Below are 22608 nucleotides of genomic sequence, written 5' to 3'. Positions count from 1 at the left end.
GTTTGCTCTCCCTCCCTGCTGCTGCAGCAAGGGCCCCAATAAAGCCTTGCCTGAATTTCTTATCTGGCCTCTAGTCAACTTCCATTCATTGGGGAAAGCCAAGAACCCTGGTTGGTATCAAAATGCTGCAGAGATAGGGGTCCACGTGTCCAATAACTGGGTTATCCAGGTGGGGCTGGGAGAGCCCCGGGATGCTGGGGGTCCCGCGAGCCATTCCTGGTTTTCCGGGATGGTGGAGGAGCTCCGAGGAGGAAGGAGGGCGCCCCCTGGCGGCCCCGACGCCGCCGCCACCACGGCTCCCACAATGCTCGCGCAGCCCGGCTTCGGGCTCCAGCGGCGGCGGCTCCAAAATGGCGCAGACGATCTTCGAGGCCCTGGAGGGTGAGCGGCGGCGGGGACTGGGGAGGCGGCTGTTCCGCCTTGCGCCTCCTCCCGCCGCGAACTCGCAGCGCGGGGCCCAGGGCGCGTGGCGCCTGCGGGGCGGAGGGCGCCGGGCCGGAACAGCCAGCGGGGCGGGAGGGCCATGGATGGGAACAGCCGCGGGAGCGGAGGTCGGCAGGGGTGGGGGGGCAGTGGGGCCTGAACAGAAGCGGAGTTGAGGCTCAGTGGTGGTTGTGGGGGCATCTCGGGACCGGAACAGCCGCGGGAGCCTAGGCCCGGCGGCGGCTGCGGCGGCGGGTGCGGGGTGGGTAGGGTGGTGCGTTCAACCGGACAGGCACAGCGGGAGAGAGAAGGCCCTGGGGGAGAGCACCGAGAGCGGAACAGCCGTAGACGGCTGGCGCAGCGGGAGGGGAGCCTCGGACCAGAACAGCTGCCGCCGCTAGGGCCCGGGCGGCGCGCGGTTGGGGCTGGGGGGCAGTTTCCTGGAGGGAACAGCCGGGAACCGCGAGGCGAGCATGGCTGCACCGCGGACGCGAGGGCTGGCGGGGGCTGCATCCAGGGGGACCGTGGTGCAGCAGCGGCTGCGGAGGGAGGGGGGCTGAGCGAGGGGTCCTGACCATTAAGAACTTGTATTGAGCGCCAACTGTGTGCCTCGCGCTCTGACATAGTGTCTTAAATTCAGACCAGGAAAGGATCGGCGCCGCCTGTGTGCAAGGCCAGGCCTTGGACCGAAACCAGCAAACACGGGGTGACTACTTTGTGCACCATTATGGGGTGCAGAGTATTATAAACCCAGACCAAGAAAGGATGGGTGCCAACGGTGTGGTTGGCCGGGACGCCAAGTTACCAGACCCAAACCAGCAAACACCGCACCGACTGGTTGTCCCATGCTCTGCGAGGTCCTAGGATGTGAATGGTCCTCAGGCTCTGGGAATTGTGAGCTTTGGAGACAGGCAAACACTGAGAGCCTCCATGTGCACTTGCTAGGAGTTGGAAAGGAAGCCTCAGAGAATTCAGGGCCATGGCCCAGAGTTGATGCTAGGGGGATACAGACCCAAGAATGCTCTTGGAGGGATGAGATGAGTATACACATAATTAGAGTGCAAACTGAAAGTAGGCTGGACTAGTGGTATGTGGCTGAGGCTTTGAGTCCTGCAACTCCCCAGGAGGTCTCAGCTGTGTCTCTTAACATCTCGGAGGATCAGCTCTCTCACCACGAAATGTGTAATCCTCCCCACATCTGGGAAGGTTAAGTTTCAGGAATACTCGTTGGTAAGGGATGTAGAAATTATAGAATTATAGAAAAGTTAAACAGTAAAGATAACCTCAGCTGGTGTTCAGTGCTGTGATGGGTGATGGATGTGGAAGGCCAGGGTCATTGGTGGCTCCCTCTGGAAGGCCAACAGGATGGTGTGAGGCCTGCTTTCTCTCTAGGTTCATGGACTTCCTCAGTGTTTGAATTTTCACTACAAGAATGTGTTCCTGTATTGAGTGATGAAGAAGGTAAAGGAAAAATCAGTTCCTGGGACTGTGTGATGCGTGCTGGGCTAGGAGAAGGGCAGCAGAACTGTGGGGATCCAGAGGTGACCCAGGCAGTGGGGACTGCATTTGCAAAGCCCTGGTGGGGAGAGAGGTCTAGGATTCACAGAAGTTCATATGAGCAGCTAGAGATGAGGCTTCTGAACTTTGTCTTGGCATCAGTGTGGAACTGAGAAAGGGTTTTCAGCAGAGGAGCTGCACAAGCTAACGTATGTTTATTATAAAGTTCACCCTGGCTGCTCTGAGAACAGACAGGAGGGGTCAGAGTGGCCGAGGGGAGGTGAGACCACTGCGGCTGTCCTGCTGGAAACTGATGGTGGCCTGGGCTCTGGGGACAGCTGTGGGGATGGAGGAGAAGTGGATCTGAGAGATATTTGGGAGACAGAGTAGGCTAGACTTGCTGAAGGACCGGAAATCAGGGTGTGAAGGGAGATAGGTTAAGGGAAGAATCCCTTAAGGTTAAGGGGTGCCCCAGGGGCTTTAGCTGGGTGGACAGTGGTGCCCTGTTCTTATTGATGAGGATTACTAGGAGAGGAACAAACTTAGGGGTGGGGAATGACACGTTTGGTTTGAGTTTTACGTAGACAGTATTTTTTTCAAAGACAATTTTTTTAGAGCAGTTTTAGGTTTGCACAGTTGAGAGGAAGGTACAGAGACTTTCTGTATACCTTTGATCCTACACATTCATAACCTCCCCTTTAATCGAGGTAACTCATCAGAGTGGTACATTTGTTACCGAGGATGAACCTGCATTGACACATCATAACCACCCGAAGTCCATGATTTATCTTAAGTTTCACTCTTGGTGGTGTACATTCTATTGGACAGTTGTATAATGACATGTATCCATCATTGTAATATTGTACAGAGTACTTTCACTGCCCTAAAAATCCTTTGTGCTCTGCCTATTCATCCCTCCCCCCACCCCTGGCAACCACTAATCTTTTTATTGTCTCCATAGTTTTGACAGGCAGTATTTTTTATTTTATTAAAAGAAAAATAGTCATTGATTTATTTTGGCTGCACCGGGTTTTAGTTGCAGTATGCAGCATCTTAGTTGCAGCATGCATGTGGGATTTAGCTCCCCCGACCAGGGATTGAACCCGGGCCCCCCGCATTGGGAGCGTGGAGTCCTACCCAGGCTGGACCACCAGGGAAGTCCCAATATATTTCTTAAAATAAATTTATTTATTTATTTTTGGCTGTGTTGGGTCTTCATTGCTGCGTGGGCTTTTTCTCCAGTTGCGGGGAGCCGGGGCTACTCTTCGTTGCGTTGCGCAGGCTTCTCATTGCGGTGGCTTCTCTTGTGGAGCATGAGCTCTAGGCACGCGGGCTTCAGTAGTTGGGGCTCGTGGGCTCTAGAGCGCAGGCTCAGTAGTCGTGGCGCACGGGCTTAGCTGCTCCGCGGCATGTGGGATCTTCTCGGACCAGGGCTGGAACCCGTGTCCCATGCATTGGCAGACAGATTCTTAACCGCTGCGCCACCAGGGAAGCCCCCAATATTTTTTTTAAATTAAACTTTTTATTTTGAAATACTTTTTTTTTTCTGTAGATTCACATGCAGTTGTAGAAATAATACAGAGAGATTCCATTTATCCTCTACTTAGTTTCCCACAATGTAACATCTTGTAAAACTATCCTATAGTCTTATAACCAGTCGACATACAGAACAGTTCTATCACTACAAGATGTTGCCCTTTTATGGCCCCACCCACCTCCTTCCCCTGCTCCCCATCCCTGATGTCCGCCAACCACACTAATCTGTTCTCCATTTCTAAAATATTATCATTTCAAGAATGTCATGTAGGGCTTCCCTGGTGGCACAGTGGCTGAGAGTCTGCCTGCCAATGCAGGGGACACGGGTTCGAGCCCTGGTCTGGGAAGATCCCACATTAAACGGAGCAACTAGGCCCGTGAGCCACAACTACCGCGCCTGCGCGTCTGGAGCCTGTGCTCCGCAGCAAGAGAGGCCGCGACAGTGAGAGGGCCCCGCTCGCCGCAACTAGAGAAAGCCCTCACACAGAAACGAAGACCCAACACAGCCAAAAATAAATAAATAAATTTATAAAAAAGAATGTCATGTAATGGGAATCATAAAGTATATAACCTTTGAGATTGGCTTTTTTCATTCATTGTAATTCCCTGGAGATTCGTCCAAGTCGTTTATTGTATCAATAGGTTGCTCCTTTTTATTGCTGAGCAGCGCTCCGTGGTATGGATGCACTGCAGTTTGTTTAACTGTTCACCCACTGAAGGACATCTGACTTGTTTCCAGTTTTTTACTATTATGAATAAAACTGCTATGAACATTCATGTACAGATTTGCACACAAATGCTGACATACAGTTTTGCATTAGATGATAGAAGATTTACTGAAGCTCCTTCTGGAGGAGCATGAACCCCAGGTTTGAAACTCCAGATATTAGGGAGAACTAAATGAGGGCAAGTGAGGATTCTCAGGGAGAGTGTAAGAGGGAGAGGAGAGAGAGCCAGATGGAAGGAAGCCTTCAAAAATAGAAACATTTAGGGGATGGGCAGGAGAAAAGAGTAAGGGAGGCTGGGAAAGAGCGAGCAGAGAGGTAGGGGAAGACCCAGGAAGGGTGGCGCCCTGGAGCCCGAGAAGGGAGTGTTTCAAGAAAGAATGTCTGATGCTGCCAGGTGGTCTTTGGTGATTCTGGTGGAATGATGGGGGCTTAAGCCCCACTGGAGTGGCTGAAGGAGGACTGGGAGGTGGGCAGAGGAGATGGAGGGTGTAGCCAGCTCTCATCGGATGCTTGATATTGAAGGGAGGAGAGATGAGAACATGAGTTCGAGGGAGGCCATTCTAGAGAAACCTGAGTGTGTGTAGCCGCTGCTGGGAAAGAGTTGTGGGCACAGTGTGAGATGGGCCAGCTAGCGGAGAACGGCTTCTGAAGGAGCTGGAGGAGGTGGAGAGAAGGGCTGGCCTCAGGAGGCACACAACCTGCACTGTGACCGGGGAAAGTATGCATTCAGTTTGGCTGCAGGAGCTAATGGTTCTAGTTACCTTTCAGTTAGAAGATGGGGCACGTGTCCAGGTGAGAGGTTGGCTGTGAGGACAGAGAGAAGGAGGCGCCCTCTGGGTTATTGGGGAGGGAGGCAGTGTGCCTTGGTGGCCACTTAGATGTGAGGAGGCCTGTCTTCCAGCTGGTGACACGGCTGGACAGTGTACTACTGAGAACCTCAACAGTGACAACTGGTTGGAAAACATGGACGTAGGCAGCTTCTCAAGAGTCCCCCCCGACCACAATCCAGATTACGCTGTTTATTGAGGAACTGAAAAAATAAGCACACATTGGAAAACAAGAGAAGCCCAAGTGCAAACAGATTTGTGGGATTTGTGGGGTGTGGATGGGGAAGACTTAGTAACATGATTTCCAGAGGGGTTGTTGCATTTCGGATTAGATTCAGCCATGAGTAAGAGAGAAGCCCAACCCAGCAGTGGCTTAAACAGGCTAGAAGTTTATTTCTCTCATGTGGGAGTCCAGAAAGAGGCAGTCTAGAGCTGTGACAGTGGCTGTGTTCTACAAGGTGCTCAGAGACCCAGAATCTTTCCAATCTTTTGCCGTGTAGTGCCCTTGTCCTCATGATCTGGGATGGTGGCTAGAGTTCCCACCATCATCTTCTTGTTCTAGGAAGCAGGATGGAGGATCGGACAAAGAAGGGGGGGTCACGTGCCAGGCAGCTTTTAATAACATTTCCCCAGAGCTCCCGTTGACCAGAACTTAGACATTCTCTAGCTGCAAGAGTGGCTGGGGGGTGTAATCTTTATTCTGGGGCCATGTTCCCAGCCACAAATCTTGGGATCTATTGCAATAGAAGTTGGAGAGAAAGCATTTCAGTGCACAGACAGACATTTTTGCCGTGGGGGCCTTGCAATGGGTCTGGCTTGTAAGGGTGAAGTCAGGGCGGGATGCTGGGCCCACCTTCCAGAAAGGCTGCTTTTCTTTCTTCAGGAATGGACAATCAGACTGTCCTAGCTGTCCAGTCACTGTTGGATGGCCAAGGAGCAGTTTCTGATCCAACAGGCCAGAGCGTCAATGCACCCCCTGCTATCCAGCCACTGGGTGAGTATCTGCTCAGGTTCACCAGTGGGAAGGGTAAGTAGCTTCCTGTGAAAACAGGTGGGGCTGATGAGGGGATGTGGGAGTGAACTGCCCACTGTGGTTCCCAGGTTGTCCTCTCACGTCTGAAGGCTCTCCCCTTCCTCCCAGCCTGGATCTTCAGGCTCAGACTTTTCTCTGCTTAGCTCTGAGGACAGTCTTTTTCAGTCACTTAGTGAATGTGGGGATCATGACAGAGAATGACTAGGAGCCCCGATGCTTAGCAATGCTTGTCCCTTTGACCCAAAGTCATTTCTCAGCTTCCCCTCTATGAGGCTAAGCATGCATCTCTCCAATTTACAGCCCAGGCCCTTGCGACACACAGAGGGCAATGAACTTCCTTTAGAGCCCTGTGTGAGTCTAGGTGTTCATCCGTTCATTCTACAAAGATTTTTGAGTACTTGGGAACCGTGCTGGGGACAGAGAGACACACACCTGAGTTTGAATCCTTGTTCACATAGTTTGGCTCTGTGACCTTGGGCAAGTGAGTTAACCGCTCTGTGCCCTCAGTTTCCACATCTGTAAAATGGGGATAATAGTCCTACCTCATAGGAATCTTGTGAGGGTACTTGGGATTCGGTTTTAGCTGTCATAAATAAGATATGCAAGTTTCTTGTAGTTTGTACAAGATTAAAGTTTATTTCTTTGTTGCATAAGTCCTGATGACTCAGACCCCTTCTTTCATATGGCTCTGCTGCTCTCAGCATGCGGTCCAAGATGGCTGCTCCAACCTCCCGCTTTCATTTCCACACTCCAGCCAACAGGAAGGGAAGAAAGAAGGAAGTAGAAGTCATACCCCTTCCTTTTAGGAGGAAGTTGTGTAGACAGTATACTTCTCTTCTCCTATTGGTCAGAATTCAGTCACATGACATGTCTAGCTGCAAAAAAGTCTGGGAAATATGGTCTTTAACTAGATGGCCATGTTTCTCACTAAAATTTGTATTACTTTTTAACAAGGAAGAGTGAATATTGAAGGACAATTAGACATTTCTGCCATAACATATCAGGAGCTTGGCACAGTGCATGGCCTGTGGTGGGCCTTCAATAATGGATGGTGTTAACTGTAGCTGATCATTGATTTAGTTTTTCATGCATTCAGCAGACATCCACTGAAGGCCTCCTATGTGCCCAGAAAATATTTTAGTTATGGTGATAAATAAGAGATATTTCCTTCCCTTAGGAAATATGGTGGTGATGGGAAAAATGTGATAAGAGAGGCTTGCCCAGAGGAAGGAACTGTGAACACTGCTTGAGGAGGGCTTCCTGGAGGAAGTGACATCTGAGCTGAACCTTGCAGAATGAGTTGTTCTGAGAGAGGCAGCTTGGCAGGGAGGACAGGGGATGCAAGGGCACTGAGGAGTGTGATCATGCAGCCCATTTGGGGACTGGTGAATAAATTCAGGCAGGATAAAGATTCTGAATGTATCAGCTCTTGAAGCGAACCCACCTTACGATTTCCTGATTTCTAATTTTTTGACTCCTGGGCGAACCTGGCTGGATATTCCTTCAGGTGCCAATATGGTTTGAAAGCTCGTAGGAAGCACAGAGTTGATGCTTGACCCTCACGCGTTGAGTCATGGGATGCCGTTACTTTGCCTTTCTCATGGTCCAGCCACGGGCCTCCCGTTTCTCTCTGTGATGCCCCCTCCTTTTTTCTTGCTTTTTTTCATTATTTCCCTCCCTCTGCTGCTCTGTGGGCATGACCCCTAGATGACGAGGATGTCTTTCTCTGCGGGAAGTGTAAGAAGCAGTTCAACTCACTGCCGGCGTTTATGACCCACAAGCGGGAACAGTGCCAGGGGAGTGCCCCACCCCTGGCCACAGTCTCACTGGCTACCAACAGCATCTACACACCTTCGGCAGCACCCACAGCAGTCCAACAAGCCCCGCCTCCTGCCAATCGCCAGGTATTTATCCATTCGTTGGTTCATTTATCTAGTCAAGTCTTTTTTGAGCACCCACTGTGTGTCAGGCACTGTGTGGGCACTGGGGGTACAGGGGTGGACAAACAGACCAGGTCACTGCCTTCATGGCATTGAGTGAGATAGATAGTACCCAAACAGATGTGTAGAGATGTACTTTTCCCAGGATAAGTGCAGAGAGATAGGGGATGTCAAGAGAGGGATGGGAGCTTTTGCCCTTTTGTATATGGGGCTCTGGGACGAGCTCTGTGAAGAGGTGACATTTGTGCAGAGACCTAGGGAGATGAGAAATAGTCATGAAGCTACTTTGGGGAAGAGTATTCCAGGGGGCCGGATCAGCAAGTGCAAAGGTCCTGAGGTGGAAGCGTGCTGGCTTTATTCCAGGAACAGCAAGGAGGTGAGAGTGGCTAGACCTGAGTGAGTGAGTGAGGAGGGTGAGAGGTGATAAGGTCAGAGAGGCAATAAGGGGATCCTGGCAAATCTTGTCGGTCTGTGGGCTTTTACTCTGCATGAGATGGGAGCCATTGGAGGGTTTTGAGCAGAAGAGGGATATAGTCTGATTTACACTTTAACTAGGTCACTGTAGCTGCTGTAGACAGTAGATTTTGATGGGAGTCAAGAGAGAAATCCAGGAGCCTGATTAGGGTGCTACTGTACAAATCCAGGCAGTGGGTAGTGGTGGCTTGACCAGGATAGTGGCAGTGGAGGTGGAGAGAAGGGGTGAGATTTTCAAAATATTTAGAAGGTGGAGCTGACAGAGCTTGTGGATGGATTGGATTTAGGGTGTGAGCTTAAGAGGAGTCAAGGATGACTAGAGTTGGAGTTGCCATTAACCAAAGTGGGGAAAACAATAAGGAGAAGGTTTGTGTGTGTGGGGGGGTGTCAGGAGTTCAGCTGCTCATGTTGAATTTGAGACGCCCATTGGACCTTTAAGTGGAGGCAGTGAAGATGCAGACAGATATACAAGTCTGGAGGTCACAGGGCAGGCTGTGGGTATCTGGAGAAGCTTGCAGAGTTCTCAGTCAGGAACACAGTTCTGGAGCAAAGACACTGTGGGTGGGAGCTCAGAGGGATTAAAGACTCCTCTAGGGAGGGTGGGAGGGAGGGAGACGCAAGAGGGAAGAGATATGGGAACATATGTGTATGTATAACTGATTCACTTTGTTATAAAGCAGAAACTAACACATCATTGTAAAGCAATTATACCCCAATAAAGATGTTTTTAAAAAAAAAAAAAAAATAGGGGGCTGGGCATGTCCCAGGATGCCAGGTCACGGGGTCAGGTTTCCCTCTGGCTTCCTCTTGTCTCCTTATTCCTCTAAAACATTATCTTCACCCATTGTATAGACATAATTCCTGCCATCAAGATAAAAGTGTTCACCTCCAGATCCATAGGACATGTACATTTTCAAGTTACCATAGACATCTTCTAACACAGAACAGTCATTTTCTCACTCCTTGATTATGAGTTTTGTTAGTAGAAAATGTTCCTTCTCCCCCCACTCCCCCCCCCTTTTTTTTTTTTTCAGTAGGAGAGAGGGAAATTCTTCCAGTCCTGGGCAAGGAAAAAACTTTAGAACACAATCCGTTGTTAATGGGCAGACACGAATCCCTCTGCCTAAGTGAGTTGGATGGACGTGAAAATGATTTCCCATTTTTTGTCTCAGCCTAATGCATGTGACATTGTAAAAATACATGTCACTGCCTTTCCTGGCCATGACATGGGGTGTGTCCCTAAACTGCCTGGGTTGTCCTTGCTTGGTTGAGGGCAAGGACATCCTGTTTGAGCAGGGACTCTGGGTTCAGTGGCCCAGTTGCCGCTGTCCCCAGGGGTCCTCCAGACAGATGACTTAGGAAGATGCCAGGAAAGAAAGGCAACAAATAAACAAAACAAAACACGCTTTACATCTGCTGACAGGAATAGTCACTGCATGTTTGACACCCTCTTGTAAGGTCTGCCTTTCATCCTTGCTGTTAACCTGAGAGCATATTATTATACTTTCACATACTTACTTAAGTACGCATAGGAATTACATAGTAGTATCGTTTTAGATTTTTAAAGATGAGGATATATAATGTACATGTTATTGTATAATTTGATTTTCCATGCAATACCTCTTACTTGCTCTCTATAGTATTCTATCCATGACTATATTGTATTTTTTGATCTATTCTCCTACTGATGGACATCAAGGTTATTTCCAGTTTTTCACTATTAGAAACAAGGCTGTGCAGAGTACTCTTTTTCTGTGGACTCCCTGTGGACAGGTGTGAGTGTTTCTCTAGGACAGAGGCCCAGAAGGATTGTTGCTGAGTCACAGGGTATATGCCTTACATGGAGGTGTGACTTATTCTCCTCGTTTGATAGACGAGGGAATGGAGGTTGAGAGAGGTGGAGTGACTTTCCCAGGGTCACATGGCAGGGAGCAGTAGCAGAAGTGGAAATAGAATCCAGGTCTGTGGGACTCCAGAACCCAGATCTTTTGCATCATGCCATCTGCTTCCTTCCACAGTCTCAGGTGTGTTCTTTCTCTCCCTTCCTCTCCCTTCCTCTCTCTCTCTCTCTCTCTCACTGTCCAGATCTCCACGTACATTACTGTGCCCCCATCCCCACTGATCCAGACCCTGGTGCAGGGGAACATCTTGGTAAGCGATGACGTGCTCATGTCTGCCATGTCGGCCTTCACGTCCCTGGACCAGCCCATGCCCCAGGTCCCCCCGCCTGTGCAGGTAAGAAGGTGGCCAGTTTCTCACGGGATCTTGATTCTAGGCCTGCATGTTGACTCCTGCAGATTCAGAATCTTGTAGAGAGAAGGGGGCTTGGCCCCAACTCTCCCTCAAGCTAAGGAGGCCTGTCAGCTTCCCCTTGGCCAGCCCTGCTGTGGGTGGGGAAGCTGCCGCATTCAGCTGGGACCCGGAACATGACTTTGGGGTTTCATAGCCACAGTCCAGTTGTTTTGACTCCTATTTTTATTCTTTTTTTTTTTTTTTTTTTTTTTTTTTTGCGGTACGCGGGCCTCTCACTGTTGTGGCCTCTCCCGTTGTGGAGCACAGGCTCCGGACGCACAGGCTCAGCGGCCATGGCTCACGGGCCCAGCCGCTCCGCGGCATGTGGGATCCTCCCGGACCCGGGCACGAACTCGCGTCCCCTGCATTGGCAGGCGGACTCTCAACCACTGCGCCACCAGGGAAGCCCCTATTTTTATTCTTAACAGAAGTGTTCCATGTGCATTAGAAAAACACTAGAAAGTACACAATAGAAAAGTAAAAAAAAAAAATTATTCTCAACTGGAAAGTAGAGAGACCTGGCAACTGACTGAATTTACAATTCTTGGCTGGATCCTGTATTGGCTGGGGTGTGGGGGAAGCGGTAAAGGCCTTATTGGGACACTTGGGGAGATTAGAATTTGGAGGAATCTGAATATTTTATTTTAGTTATTAAAAAAATATTTATTGGGCTTCCCTGGCGGCGCAGTGGTTGGGAGTCCGCCTGCTGATGCAGGGGACGCGGGTTCGTGCCCCGGTCCAGGAGGATCCCACATGCCGCAGAGCAGCTGGGCCCGGGAGCCATGGCCGCTGAGCCTGCGCATCCGGAGCCTGCGCATCCGGAGCCTGTGCTCCGCAACGGGAGAAGCCACAACAGTGAGAGGCCCACGTACCGCAAAATTTAAAAAAAAAAAAAATTTATTTATTTGGTTGTGCTGGGTCTTTAGTTGCGGCAGGTGGGCTCCTTAGTTGAGGCTCACCAGCTCCTTAGTTGAAGCACATGGGCTCCTAAGTTGTGGCAGGAGGGCTCCTTAGTTGTGGCATGTGAACTCTTAGTTGTGGCATGCATGTGGAATCTAGTTCCCTGACCAGGGATTGAACCCAGGCATCCTGCCCTGGGAGCACAGAGTCTTAACCATTGCGCCACCAGGGAAGTCCCGGAATCTGAATATTTTAGATAATAGTATTATATCAATATTCAATTTCCCGTGTATGATCATTGAATTGTGGTTATATAGGAGAATGCCCTTGTTCTTAGGAGATGCATCTGAGTACAGTTTTAAGGAATAAAGTGTCGTGATGTCTGTAACTAACTTTCAAGTGACTTGACAAAGCACAAATATGTGTATGTGTGTGTACACACACACACACAGACATTGCAGATGTAGCAAAATGGTAGCAACTGGTGAATTAGATGAAGTATAAAGACTGTTCATTGTATTCTTTTTGCAACCTTTCTGTAGGTTTGAAACTTTACAGAATTAAAATTGGGAAATCAGGGAATTCCTTGGTGGTCCAGTGGTTAGGACTCCATGTTTCTACTGCCGAGGGCCTGGGTTCAATCCCTGGTTGGGGAACTAAAGTCCCACAAGCCAGACTGTGCTGCCCCCCCCAAAAAAAGAAAAAATTGGGAAATCAATCAGTCAATCACCCTTACTCTCTCTACCCAAAGAAAACACTGCCAAAATTTTGGTGTCTGGCTTTCCTGACCTTCGAATGCACATAGAGGGACTTCACTGGCGTTCCAGTGGATAAGACTCCACGCTCCCAATGTAGGGGGCCCAGGTTTGATTCCTGGTCAGGGAACTAGATCCCACATGCATGCTGCAACTAAGAGTTCGCATGTCGGGATTCTCTGGTGGTGCAGTGGTTAAGAATCTGCCTGCCAATGCAGGGGACGTGGGTATGAGCCCTGGTCTGGGAAGATCCCACATGCCTCGGAGCAACTAAGCCTGTGCACCACAACTCCTGAATCCCGTGCGCCCTAGAGCCAGTGCTCTGCAACAAGAGAAGCCACCCCAATGAGAAGCCTGTGCACCACAATGAAGAGTGACCCCCACTCACCACAACTAGAGAAAGCCCGCGTGCAGCAGTGAAGACCCAATGCAGTCAAGAATAAACAAACAAACAAATAAATAAATAAAAGGGTTCGCATGCCACAGCTAAGGAGCCCATGTGCTGCAACTAAGGAGCTGGCAACCCACAACTAAGAAGCCCTCGAGCTGCAACTAAGAAACTTGCCTGCTGCAACTAAGGAGCCCGCCTGCCACAACTAAGACAGTGCAACCAAATAAATAAATATTTAAAAGAAAAGAAAAGAAAAGACTCAGATGTGTATGTTTTAAATATATTTATTTAAAAAGCTATTTCTGGGACTTCCCTGGTAGTGCAGGGGTTAAGAATCCACCTGACAATGCAGGGCACATGGGTTCGAGCCCTGGTCCGGGAAGATCCCACACGCTGTGGAGCAACTAAGCCCGTACGCCACAGCTACTGAGCCTGCTCTCTAGAGCCTGCAAGCTACAACTACTGAGCCCGTGTGCCACAGCTACTGAAGCCTGTGCGCCTAGAGCCCATGCTCTGCAACAAGAGAAGCCACTGCAATGAGAAGCCCGCGCACCACAATGAAGAGTAGCCCCTGCTCACCACAACTAGAGAAAGCCTGCGCACAGCAACAAAGACCCAATGCAGCCAGAAAAAAAAAAAAAAGCTATTTCTGGGCTTCCCTGGTGGCACAGTGATTAAGAATCTGCCTAGCCAATGCAGGGGACATAGGTTTGAGCCCTGGTCCGGGAAGATTCCACATGCTGTGGATCAACTAAGCCCATGCGCCACAACTACAGAGCCTGCGCCCTAGAGCCTGTGAGCCACAACCACTGAGCCCGTGTGCCACAACTACTGAGCCCACACACCTAGAGCCCATGCTCCACAACAAGAGAAGCCACTGCAATGAGAAGCCCGTGCACTGCAACGAAAAGCGGCCCCCACTTGCCGCAACTAGAGAAAGCCCGCGTGCAGCAACAAAAGACCCAAATGAGACCAAAAATAAAAATTAAATTAAAAAAAATACGTACATATCTATATATATACACACATCTATATAAATGGGTCAGGCTATATGCACTGTTCTGGAACTTGCTTTTCTTACTTTGCCTTTTGTATAACATCATTCTCTTTCTGTGCCTACAACCCTACATCAGTATTCCCAAAGTGTTCCTTAGAACAGTGGCTCCTTGGGATTTTCCAATAGAAAAAGGATCCCTGGTCAAACCAGGCTGTGAGGGAGGCATTCTGCCTCTTCCCTTGCTCTGTCCCTGGGTTCTTCCTGCAGTAAAGAAATACTTTTGATTTTGTCACCCCCAATTTTTCTCTAGACATATGACTATGGAACCCAAGGAACAGCAATTAAGAGAGACACCCTTTAATGAAATATTGATCAGCACCATCACTTTATTTTTATTTTTATTTTTGTGGTACGCAGGCCTCTCACTGTTGTGGCCTCTCCCGTTGCAGAGCACAGGCTCTGGACGCGCAGGCTCAGTGGCCATGGCTCATGGGTGCAGCCGCTCTGCGGCATGTGGGATCCTCCCGGACCGGGGCACGAACCCGCGTCCCCTGCATCGGCAGGGAGACTCTCAACCACTGCGCCACCAGGGAAGCCCAGCACCATCACTTTAACAACCACAAAGGGTTCTGTTCCATTCCATGTGGATGGACCATCCTCTGTTTAGCCAGGCTTCCATGGAAGGACATTTAGGTCGTTGCCATTTTTTGCTGTTATAAAAACTACTGGAATACCATCCACGTATGGTTATCTTTGCCCACCTGCTTGATTACTTTTGTAGAAAAAATAATTATTTTTGTAGAATCAATTTCTAGAAGTCATTGGCTGTGTTTCGGGGATCCATGCCACCAGCACATTTGGTGACTCGAGAGAGACTCCCAGAACTCAGGATGGTTGTGCTCATGGCTGTGGTTCATTTAGGTAAAAGGATACACAGCAGGATCAGCAAGGGAAAAAGACCCAGCAGCTGAAGTCTGGAGAAAATTAACGTTCTTCCAAGTCTCCAAAGTGTTCTCTCTCAGGGAAGTGGCGGGGCTGCATACAGCATGCATCTTCCTTCAGCAGAAAAGAGCAGCAACACGTGCACAGTGTTTCTGCCAGGGAAGCACACCTACGACTCTAAGGCCAGGGCTTTCATTGGGGATCGGTCACGTAGGCACCCAGCCACAAACCAAAATTCCAGACCCCCATGTGGGAAAGAGGGGTTCACCATCAATCACATTGTTTGTGCGAACAGTCTAGCTGGGTTGTTGTAGGGTCAGTGCCCAGGTGGGCAAAATAGCCTTATCAACATAGGAAACCTTCTGCAAGGCACGTTCTCAGATGCCAGTTCAGAGTCAGTCTCTCACGCAAGCCCTTCTAAAGACAACAACATTAGGCCTGCTCTGTGAGCTCATTTCTGCACAAGCTGGGCCATTTTTGCTGACTGTCATGGAGAAAAGGGATAGCAACGCCAGACTGATGGCTCCTCGAACTCTCCCGTGACTTTGTTTCCATGCCCCCTCTCAGCCCCGTCCTCTGAGCTGCCTATGAGTGGCTGTTCTTTCCACATGGCTGGCTAAGGCAAATGTCCTTCCCCACTGATAAATCAGACAGCTGGTATCAAAGAGGCCGTGACACTTTAATTTTCTCTTCTGATTTCAGAGTAGCCTGAACATGCATTCCGCGCCGAGCTACCTCACCCAGCCTCCACCTCCTCCTCCACCCCCTCCACCACTGCCTCCACCTCCACCCCCCCAGCCTCCACCACCCCCATCCCAGAGCCTGGGTCCCCCTGGGCGTCCCAACCCTGGCGGGAATGGCGTGGTGGAGGTGTATAGTGCCACAGCACCCCTGACTGGCAGTGGAACGGTGGAGATCCAGGCATTGGGAATGCAGCCCTACCCACCCTTGGAGGTGAGCAGACGCTGGGGCTTGGGGTGAAGGGGGAGAAACTGGTCGTGGTCATCATGGGTAACCTGAACCTTTTCTGAACACCAGCTGTGTGCCAGACACTGCTAGAGATACCGTGGAGGGCAAAACCAGATCGAGCCATTACACGTGTAAATGTAAAATGCAAACCACGAGAAACTGGAATGAAGTAGAGGTTGTAGCAGAAATACAAGCTGCCCTCAGGGAATGCTCAGGACAGTCAAGAGAATACCTGCCTTTTGGGGAAAGGATTCCAAAAAATTACATATGTGAGTGTCTCATATTTTTTAACAAGCTAGGTATATTGGTTAGCTATAGCCTTGTAAGAAATATCCAGCAAACCTCAGTGGTATATAGGAAAAAGTGTTTATTTTTCTCACGTCTATGGTGGTCAGCTTGGCAACTGCTGATCTTGGCTGGGTTCTCCCACATGTCTGGGGGTTGGCTGGCATCCGCTGCTCTAGAACGGCCGGGTGTGAGATAAGTCTGGTGGGGTGACCCGGCTCTGCTGCATGCATCTGTCATCCTCCAGCAGTTTAGCCAGGCCTGTTCTCACCACAGTGGTGGACGTGCAGTAATGCAAGAGACATGCTCAAGACTTCTTGAGGCTTAGGCTTGTAGGTGATACAGTGTCACTTCCGTTGGTCAAAGCAGGTCACAAGGCCAGCTTAGATTTAAGAAGTCGGGAAATAGGTGCCCCCTCTTGATGGGAAAAGCTGCAAGTCACACTGTAAAGGGCCTGGCTACTAGAAGAGGTAAAGAACTGAGGCCATTCAGTCAGTGTACAGGCATACCTTGTTTTATTGCACTTTGTAGATATTGTGCTTTTTTTTTTTACAAATTGAAGGTCTGTGGCAACCCTGTGTCAAGCAAGTCTATCAGCGCCCTTTTTCCAACAGCATTTGCTCACTCCATGTCTCTGTGTCACATTTTGGTAATCCTTGCAATATTTCAAACTTTTTCATTATTATTATATTTGTCATGGTGATCTGTGATCTTTGATGTTATTACTATGACTCGCTGAAGGCACGGGGTGATGGTTAACATTTTTTAGCAATAAAGTCAAAAAATTTTTTAAATTAAGGTATATATATGTATTTTTTAGATATAATGCTGTTGCATACTTAACAGGTTACAGGATAGTGTAAGCATAACTTATATGCACTGGGAAATCAAAATTTTTGTGTGACTTGCTTTATTGCGATATTCGCTTTATTGCAGTGGTCTGTAACTGAACCCACAATAACTCTGAGGTGTGCCTGTTCCATATGTACCATATTAATTCCCGGCTGAAGAACTCTGAGCTACAAGCAGTCTACTCTCAAGGCACTAAGAGTTCAGAACCATGCCAGACACCAGTGCTGGGGGGCTTGGTTACGATAGAAAGAGACTACCTGCACTTGAGGTCACATTATCTCAGACTCAGTCTAGAATCCAGCCATATAGACATTCCATGTAAGGTAGCATTTATATGGAAAGAGAACTAGACCAGTGGGAAAATTCCTCCACCAGCCATGTGATGTTATAAGAGCCTGCAGGGGGATTTTCCCTAGCCTGGGGGAATAACACAAAAGGACCTTGTTCAATTAAAAAAAAAAAAATTAAGTGAGATGCTGAGAGGACGGTGGTGGTCTCATAGGCAGAGGGGGCCAGCATAGGGGTAGCTGCCATTGTTTTTTTTCCATGTAGATGAGGGTGCTCTTTGAGGACAGAGCCTGAGTCTTTTTTTTTTTTTTTTTTTTTTTGCGGTACGCGGGCCTCTCACTGTTGTGGTGTCCCCCGTTGCGGAGCACAGGCTCCGGATGCGCAGGCTCAGCGGCCAGGCTCACAGGCCCAGCCGCTCCACAGCATGTGGGATCTTCCCGGACCGGGACATGAACCTGTGTCCCCTGCATCAGCAGGTGGACTGTCAACCACTGCACCACCAGGGAAGCCCCCTGAGTCATCTTTGATTTTGCATCCTTAGCACCTGGCAGCGTGCCTGGCCTGTGGTACACCTACAGTAGGTATCTGAAATAGGGTCTTCTGACCTCAGTTTCCTTTCCTCTAGAATGGGAACTCCCCTTGCAGAGCTGCGAGGATAATGAGAACTAACCCAGTGACAGTCATGTAATTGCTCAGTAATGACTTGAACGATGAGTGATTCATTCACTGTGACAAATATTTATTGAGTTGCATATTGGTCAGGAAAATTGAAACCGCTCTAGGTATTTCTGGCAAAGGGATTTAATACAGGAAATTGGGTGCTTACAAAGCTGATGAAGGGCTGGAGGAGCAAAAGTCAGGGTTGTTGAGCACCACTCATTTTCAGGGTCGCTGGTGTTCCTTGGCCCTTAGAACCAGGACACTGCTGCTGTACCCAGAGGTGAGGGAACTGTAGGATTCTGTTGCTGAGGTTCCAGCTGCGCTGCTGTCCTTGGGGCTAGTGGTCAGGAGGGGAATGTAGGGTTCAGCCAGCCACCCCGAAACTCATGACTGCAAACCCACCTATCTCCCAGCACAGCTGCCGGAGGAGAATGGTTTCTACCTCCCTTCTGCCTTCCAAATCTCATGCAGATGCTTCTCATGGGCAGAACTTAATCTGTGTTCAGAACTGTGCTGGCAAGGATGCTTGGGAATGTGGTTCCCAGCTTCCCACCTTTACATTTCAGGAGAGAGCATGGGCAGGTGTAGGAATGGTTCCAAGGCCCGACAGACGAGGCCCGGCAGAAGCACCTACTGGTGCCATATTAGATGCCCAATACGTACGTAAATGAATTCATTCATTCAACAAGTATTTATTGAGTCCCCACCCTGTGCCAAGCGTTGCTCTAGGCCTGGGAATAGAGGAAGAAACAAAAGCAAAGCAAAAGTCCCTGCCTTCACAAAACTAGGCAGATAATAGACAAGATAAGTAAGTAAAATGTACAATTTATTAGATAATGATATGTCTAAGGAGAAAAATAAAGCAGAGGAGGATGGGAAATGGAATTTTGGATAGGCTAGCCCAGGAAGACCAATGAATGCTGAATAGATGAATGAGTAAATGAATTCTTCACACCCCAGTGTCATGATGTAAGCTTAGTGGTCACTGAGTTTGGGTGGCTCAGAATTCATTTGGTAATTTTCTTGTGGCTTCAGTGTCAATTCTTGGCCGAGGGATGTGTGCTGGTGTGGCATCGGGTGGAGTCGGTTAAGAAGTGGAGTTGCTGGTGAGGGCATAGACCCTTCTGACTTCCTAGTTCTCCTGTGCAAGCAAACTACTACTACTACTAATAACGGCAATCACAACAGCTAATGTTGATTGGGTGCTTACTGTATGCCAGGCACTGTTTTAAGCTCTTTACTTGTTAACTCGTTTAATCCTCATAACCCCGTGAGAGGGGTGCTATGATTAGCCCCATTTTACAGATGTGGAAGCTGAGACAGAAGTTTAAAAGACTTGCCCAAGGTCAGTTAAATGTTAAGTGGCAGAGTCAGGATTTGAACCCAGGCAGCCTGGTTCCAAAGCTCCTTCTAGCCTGCTGGCATCATGAAGTTCTTGGGAGTGACTGGGGTGACTGAGCAAGGTGGGAGAGTTAGGATGGTGATGTAGATTGGGGGTGGCTAAGATCAGCCAGGGACACAGTGACGGTCCCACTGGCTGGGGCAGGTCTTCCCCTCCCTTCCCAGGGCACTCTCCCTGACTCTTCTGTACTTATAGGTGCCAAACCAGTGTGTGGAGGCTCCAGTATACCCCACCCCCCAGGTGTACAGCCCCGGCAAACAAGGATTCAAACCGAAAGGACCAAACCCTGCTGCCCCCATGACCAGCGCCACCAGGGGCGCAGTGGCCACCTTTGACTCCCCACCATCGCTGAAGACCCGACGGACCAAAGGTTCCAGTGGACTCCCAGAAGGTGGGCCCACAGCCTGCCGTGGCATCTTTCCTCAGCATGGGCCTATCCACAGGCTGCTTAGTTCCAGTCTTCCCTTTTGTGATAGTTAGGATTAAGTTTGGTTGCATGTAATGGAAAATCCAAAATAAGAGTGACTTCAAAATGATACAATTTTGTTGTTCTGTGCGAACTAAGTCCAGAGGCAGGCAATCTGGAGATCGTGTGCCTATATAATTACCAGGTACCCACATTTCTTCTATCTTTCTGCTCTGCCATCCCTAGAACATGGCTTTTGTTCTCAGGGTGCCTCATCATGTAAAATGGCTGCTGGAGATCCAGTCATCAATTTCATATTCCAGGAAGTAAGAAGGATAAAAGAGGCATCTCCCACTCCCAGACGTTCTGCATGATGCTTTTGCTTACATCTCATTGGTCAACACTTAGTCACTTGACCATATCTAGTTGCAAAGGAAGCTGGGAAATGTCTCTTTTGCTAGGAACATTGATGTTCCCATTATGTAGGGGATTTATGAAGAAAGAAGAAGGGGTGAGTGGTTAATAGGCAGACAAGCAGTGATGTCTGCCACCCCTTTGGAGATGGTAAGCATGGGGTTGGGGCAATGTCAAAAAGTGGTGGTAGTGGGGAAAGGCAGAGGAATTCAGAATTCTTCAGGGGGTTTCAGTCAACCTTCCTTCTTTTCACAAACGTGTTGAGCATCTGTGTGCTAGGCTTGGTGTCAAAAACTGGAAATCTAGGGACTTGCCTGGTGGTCCCATGGCTAAGACTCCACACTCCCAATGCAGGGGGACTGGGTTCCATCCCTGCTCAGGGAACTAGATCCCACATGTCACAACTACGAGTTCGCATGCCGCACCTAAAGATCCCAAATGCCACAAAGAAGATCCCGCATGCCACACCTAAGACCTGGTGCAGCCAAGTAAATAAATTAAATAAATATTAAAACAAACAAACTGGAAATCTAGCATCTTGGGTCATGATTTCCTCACCCTTAATTATTCACAGTTTAATGGGAGAGACAGGGAATAAATAAATATTTATGGGTCACCCTGGGAAGGAGATTAACAGAGTACTATGAGAGTACTGGGGAGAGGCTGGAAAATGATGCTGCCTATATGTCTGGGATGAGAAGGAAACAGTCTTGTGACTATCTGAGGGACAAGCATTTTAGGGAAGGGGGGAACAGCGGGTGCAAAGGCCCTGAGGTGGGACCATGTTTAAAGTCTTTCAAGGTTAGCAAGGAGTCCGCTGCAGCTGGATGGTAAGAATGATGAGGTTGGAAGGAAGTAGAGGATGCAGAGCCCCATAGGCCACAGCAGAGAGGTTGAATTTTATCCTAGGGCAGAAGGGAGCCTTTGAGGGGTTTGCTCTACTCTCCCAGCCAGAGCGTGTCCTGGGCTTTTCTCCCCCAGGCACTGTGAGAGACTCACCTGTGCTTCTTCCCCTGCCTGTCCATGGGTGTAGACCTCCCAGGGTGTGAGCTGTCTGGCCCCAAGTCCAGGGGGTAGAGTGGCTGGAAGCTGCCCTTGGCACCTTCAGTTCTGTCCTCAGGCTCACCATCCCCTTCTTCCCTCTTTGTCTTTTTTTTTTTTGTCAGCTGCAGGGAAGCCAAAGGCTCAGAAACTCAAGTGCTCATATTGTGACAAGTCATTCACCAAAAACTTCGACCTGCAGCAGCACATCCGAAGGTACCCAGGCATGGTGTGGCAGGCGTTTCCTGGGGGGAGGTAGGCTGAGGGATTCACGTGGAAGCGATGCTCCTTTCTCAGCCCCTTGGTCTGGGTGGTGACCAAGACCCCATCTGGTCTGTCATGGTTCTCAGACCTTCAGTCCAGCTCAGGATGATTTTTCCCTTTTCTTTCTCAGGAGCAGTGGGCAGGATCTGTGGGGCCTGCCTGCTGTGATGGGGAAGGTCCAAGTGGGCTGAGGTGGGGGAGGAATTTACTTGAATGGACAGGGGCTTTGTGGGTGGGAGGCGTGTCTCAGTCTCGCTTCTGCAGAAAGGGCTGACCTCGAGGACAGCCATGCTGTGTGAATATGCCTCTACAAGCTCTCTGCTCACTAACCTTGACACCCCTTGTCCCAAGAACCTGCAAGGAGCCCCTCTGGGCCTCAGGTTTTCCATTGTGAAGTGGAGGGGTGGACTTGTTCAGTGTTTCCCACAGAGTGGCACATTGGGATATGAGATGATTTTAGGTGGTTTATGGATATTGGTGTTGAAAAGACTTGAAAGACATAGTGAGAAAATTATTTTTTCAATTTCTTTCAGGCAAAGGAGAAAGCCTCAGTTTGGTGTAGTCTGTCTTTAATGCCTCTCACATACTTGTTCATCTTTTATAACAGAGAGAGAGAGAGAGCCTGAGATTCCAACCACGGCATGCAGCAGCTTCTCTCTAGACCAGGGTCTACCAGCCTATTGAGATGTTTTAGATCACATCATGCTTTTCTCTGGGGGCTGCCTGGGGCTTGGTAGAATGTTTAGCAGCATCCCTGACCTCTAACCATTAGATGCCAGTAGCACCCCTCACTCCTCAGCTGTGACAACCAAAAATGTCTCCAAACGTTGCCAAATGTCCCCGGGAGAGCAAAGTCAATCTCTCTTGAAAACCACTGGTCTGCACTAGTGTGTGTCAATAGAACTTTCTGCAAAGAAGGAAAGGCCCCAATAGCCACTGTCCATAGGGTAGCCAGTAAGCATATGGCTACTGAGTACTTGAAATGTAGTTAGTATGACTGAGAAACTGAGCTTTTAACTTTATTTTAATAAGTTTAAATAGTTCCATGTGGTTTGTGTCTATCTTACTGGATGGTGCACCTATAGATCTTAATAATATTGTTTTATAAATAATTGCATTTTTTTGTTACTTTGTATTTATACGTGGTTTTCCATATATAATAACAACAGGAAACTTCATTTTAAATTATTAAGTTTTTAAAAAGTACATTGATTTGAAGGAAGATGTTAAATAATGGTACAAGTGCTGTGCTGTGACAGCTAGGATGTCTTCTCCTTCAAAAACCAGAAATC

General features: G+C 49.0%; 1 protein-coding gene across 5 annotated transcripts in view; it reads left to right on the top strand.

Annotated features, from left to right (window-relative positions):
- ZNF341 (zinc finger protein 341) overlaps nt 1–22608 on the top strand; it is a 43411-nt gene continuing 20803 nt past the window's right edge. For 2 of the 5 annotated variants that reach the window (XM_032605908.1, XM_032605907.1), the window contains exons 1-7: nt 1–381; nt 5895–6005; nt 7752–7948; nt 10544–10693; nt 15438–15689; nt 19387–19582; nt 21178–21268. In XM_032605908.1, the coding sequence (XP_032461799.1) occupies nt 192–381; nt 5895–6005; nt 7752–7948; nt 10544–10693; nt 15438–15689; nt 19387–19582; nt 21178–21268 (1187 nt within the window). In that variant the 5' untranslated portion in view covers nt 1–191. Of the gene's footprint in view, nt 382–1121; nt 1130–1844; nt 1885–5894; nt 6006–7751; nt 7949–10543; nt 10694–15437; nt 15690–19386; nt 19583–21177; nt 21269–22608 lie in introns of those variants that run through there. The other 3 variants (XM_032605909.1, XM_032605910.1, XM_032605911.1) reach the window with 3 other exon arrangements.

The sequence above is a fragment of the Phocoena sinus genome, chromosome 15, assembly GCF_008692025.1.
Source record: "Phocoena sinus isolate mPhoSin1 chromosome 15, mPhoSin1.pri, whole genome shotgun sequence".
NCBI classification, from domain to species: domain Eukaryota; kingdom Metazoa; phylum Chordata; class Mammalia; order Artiodactyla; family Phocoenidae; genus Phocoena; species Phocoena sinus.
This window is presented reverse-complemented; position numbering and strand designations above follow the sequence as displayed.